Source organism: Octopus bimaculoides, chromosome 11 (assembly GCF_001194135.2).
Source record: "Octopus bimaculoides isolate UCB-OBI-ISO-001 chromosome 11, ASM119413v2, whole genome shotgun sequence".
Lineage (NCBI taxonomy): Eukaryota > Metazoa > Mollusca > Cephalopoda > Octopoda > Octopodidae > Octopus > Octopus bimaculoides.
In genome coordinates this window covers 48984839-48988442 of record NC_068991.1, presented here as the reverse complement: position 1 = coordinate 48988442, position 3604 = coordinate 48984839, and the positions used below count along the sequence as shown (strand labels likewise).

At 38.7% G+C, this 3604-nt stretch overlaps 1 protein-coding gene across 2 annotated transcripts in view; it reads right to left on the bottom strand.

Moving 5' to 3' along the window:
• Window positions 1-1994, bottom strand: part of LOC106868274 (protein PRQFV-amide-like) — a 37752-nt gene extending 35758 nt beyond the window's left edge. The window contains exon 1 of one of the 2 annotated variants that reach the window (XM_052971785.1): window positions 273-1994. In XM_052971785.1, the coding sequence (XP_052827745.1) occupies window positions 626-1564 (939 nt within the window). In that variant the 5' untranslated portion in view covers window positions 1565-1994 and the 3' untranslated portion in view covers window positions 273-625. The remainder of the gene's footprint in view (window positions 1-272) is intronic. The other variant, XM_052971786.1, reaches the window with a different exon arrangement.
• Window positions 1995-3604: the final 1610 nt, after the last annotated feature.

Genomic DNA, 3604 nt, shown 5'->3' with positions numbered 1-3604 from the left:
TAGATCGTGAGAGAGGAACGAGAAATAAAAGACAGAAGAAAGCCTGGAGCATGTAGGAAGGAAAAGATAGGTAATTTAATTAGTAGAACTTTTAAAAATAAGTTCTGTTATGTGTTTTTTGGTTTTTTTTTTAGATAATATAATTTCCATTTCGACATTTTTAGTGTCATATCATCATAATCATCATCAACATCATCATCATTAATATTATTAATTATTATTACTTATTGTTATTACTATAATCATTCTTAATATATTAAAAATTATTTTACCATTATTATTTTCTTCCAAAATATAAATTTTATCTCGTTTTCTTCTGTTGCTATTTTGTGAATGTATATATATATGTATATATATATTTCTTGAAATATATATATATTTTTAAAATCATTTCACCTGGTTTTCATTTCTTTGATTTCTCATTCTGAAATGAATGTTAAATATTTTGTCTTTTTTTTTTTTTTTGAAAAATTTGGTTTCCTGAAATAGACATTTTTTAAAAATCATCTTTTGTTTTTCTTCATGTGACTTGTTTTCTTTCTCCCGGTCATTGTGTAGAACCTTTGTTTTTCCTTATTTAAATATTCCAATATTTGCATTAATTTTCGTTGCTCCTGGCAACCAATTAACCTTCTAATTTTTCTACATTTCGTTTAACGACATTTTTACTGATATTTGATGGAACACTTCGTTTACCAACCAACTCTCTGATTCTCTTGTCAAAATGTTCGGGATTTTCAGCTTCATTTCCTCGTTTACCGACCAGTTCTCTGATTCTCTTGTCAAAATGTTCAGGATACTCAACTTCGGTTCCTCTTTTACCAATTAATTCTCTAATTCTCTTGTCAACTTGTTCTGGAAATTCGATTTCAGTGCCTCGTTTGCCAATTAATTCTCTAATTCTCTTCTCAAAATTTTCAGGATATTCAACTTCGCCTCCTCGTTTACCGATCAATTCTCGGATTCTCTTGTCAGGATAATCAATTTCACCTCCACGTTTACCAATCAGTTCTCGAATTCTCTTGTCGGGAAATTCAACTTCTGTTCCTCGTTTGCCAACCAACTCCCTAATCCTTTTGTCAAAGTGGTCAGAATATTCCACTTCATTTCCTCGTTTGCCAACCAATTCTCTGATTCTTTTGTCAAAGTGATCAGGATATTCTATTTCGGTCCCACGTTTGCCAACCAATTCTCTAATTCTTTTGTCAAAGTGATCAGGATAGTCAATTTCTGTTCCTCGTTTGCCAACCAATTCTCGAATTCTTTTGTCAAAATTTTCAGGATATCGTTTGCCGACTAATTCTCTAATTCTCTTGTCAAAATGTTCAGGATAATCAATTTCAATACCTCGATTAGCAGCCAGTTCGCGAATGTAATTCTCTGGGGTTTCCATTTCCATGAAACTGTTAACATTTCTTTTTCTTAGCAGGCCTTTTATCCTATCACCAGACGCCCTAAACCTTTTGTCAGCATTCGAGTAGCTTTTAAAGTCATGAGTTTCCACAAGCAGTGAAGATGCCAAAACGGCAAGACTTAATTTAAGAATTATTTCATAAGAATGCATTTCGTTGGTTTGAAGGATAGGGAATTTCAAATCCGTTTCATGCAACAGTCAGTGTCTTTTTATCTTTCTTCTTTCTTCCTCTAAGGCAAGTTGATAAAAATATTAACTTCTGCTGATGCTGTTGCTGTTATCTTTATGTTGCTGCTGGTTTACTTGTAGATCGATAAGTTACTAAGATTTCGTTCGTAAACTAGTTATAGAGCTTTCTTCCCTTGTTGTTTTATTTGTCTCTAAAAGAAATGACCGTGTAGTGAAGGCAATATGCAAGCTGCTGTTAGATAAGTATTGCAGCTTTTACACTGGATGTTGTAGAAACGCGTGTATTTATAAGCAAGAGGTTTGCCCATCTTGCGTAGGATGCATAGGCCTCTCAGCAGGCAGTTTCACTTTTAAGTCCAACCCAAAGCGGCATAATGTTTATCGTTCTTTTTCTTTTATCGTCTTCTACATAGCAGTAGCAGTAGCAGTAGTTCTAGCAGTAGTAGTAATAGTAGTTTTAATAATAGTAGTAGCAGTAGTAGTAGTAGCAGCAGCTTTTGGTGTTGTTTTGTAGTTGCGGAGGAAGTGGTGATGGTAGTAGTGACTGTTGTTGCATTTGTTGTTCGTAATAAATCTATCAGCTCACATTTTCTTTCAATCACTCTCTACCCCCTCCCTCTCTGTATCCCTCCCCCTCCACCTACCACACACTCGCTCGCGCGCACACACACACACACACATACAAACGCACGCACACACACACACACACACACCACTTATAATCTATCTCTTTCTTCGCGTTCTTGCGTTCATAAAAGTTCATACCAGCATCCACTCTGCTTCCACCGCGACCACCACCACTGACGCTCTGATAACCACCCTCCTTCCCATCCCCGATTATTCTTGCAAATCGTTTCTTCTTTTCTTTCTTTATTTCTTTCTTTCTTTATTTCTTTCTTTCTTTCTTTCTTTCTTTATTTCTTTGCATGCGATCGGTATTTGAATGTCGATGCTTTTATTGTTGTCCTTTATTGTTGTGAGAGAGTTATCGTGAAGGTGTCGGCGTTGGCGGCGACACAGTCGATTGTTTGTTATAGTTGTTGCTGTTATTGTTGTTGCTGGTATTGGTGGTGGCGGTGGTGGTGACAGTGATAGAGAAAGCGGTGTAGGAGTGTCGTTCTTTTTGTATTAAGTTTATGTTTGCATATTTTTATTTTTGCTTTCATATATAGCTCTTTGTTGTTCGTCTTGCTGCTACTACTGCTGCTGCTGCTGCTGCAGCTCGCAGAGTTACCTCTTCCCTCTCTCCTCACTATCACACTAAGGCTGGTGTTGTTGATATTGCTGCTGCTGCTGTTGTTGCTGCTGCTATTGTATCTGTGACTACGACTACCACGATCAAAACTGCTGCTGCTGTTGTTGCTGCTAATGCTGCCTTCTTCATCTCATCATCAGCATCATCATTATCATCATTATCATGAGTAGCAGCAACAACAACAAGAACAACAACTGCAGTAACAACAACAACAACAACAAAAGCAACAACAGCAGCAGCAGCAGCAACTTCATTATAGCTAATCCTTCCTAAACACCACCACAACCACAATCTCCACAACAATCACCATTTCCACCCCTCCTCCTCTTCCTCCTTCCCTTCCTCCTCTTCCTCCTTCCCTTCCTCCTCTTCCTCCTTCCCCTCCTCCTCTTCCTCCTTCCCCTCCTCCCCTTCTTCTTCTTCCTCTTCTTGTCCTTCTCTTCCTTCTCCTCTTCCGCCACCACCACCATGACAACTCCAGCTGTTGCTGTTGATATCGTTGAAACCACATGGCACCACATCACAACCGATGCTGTTGCTGCTTCTGTTGCTGCTGCTGTTGCTACTGCTGCTCCTGCTGCCGCTGCAACCACCTCTCCTCTTTACTAACGTTACCACACTAGCATCACGACGACGACCACCACGACGACCACCACCACCACGACCACCACCACGACGACCACCATCACGACGACCACCACTATCACGACCACCATCATTATTCATCATTTTCTATGTTCATCACC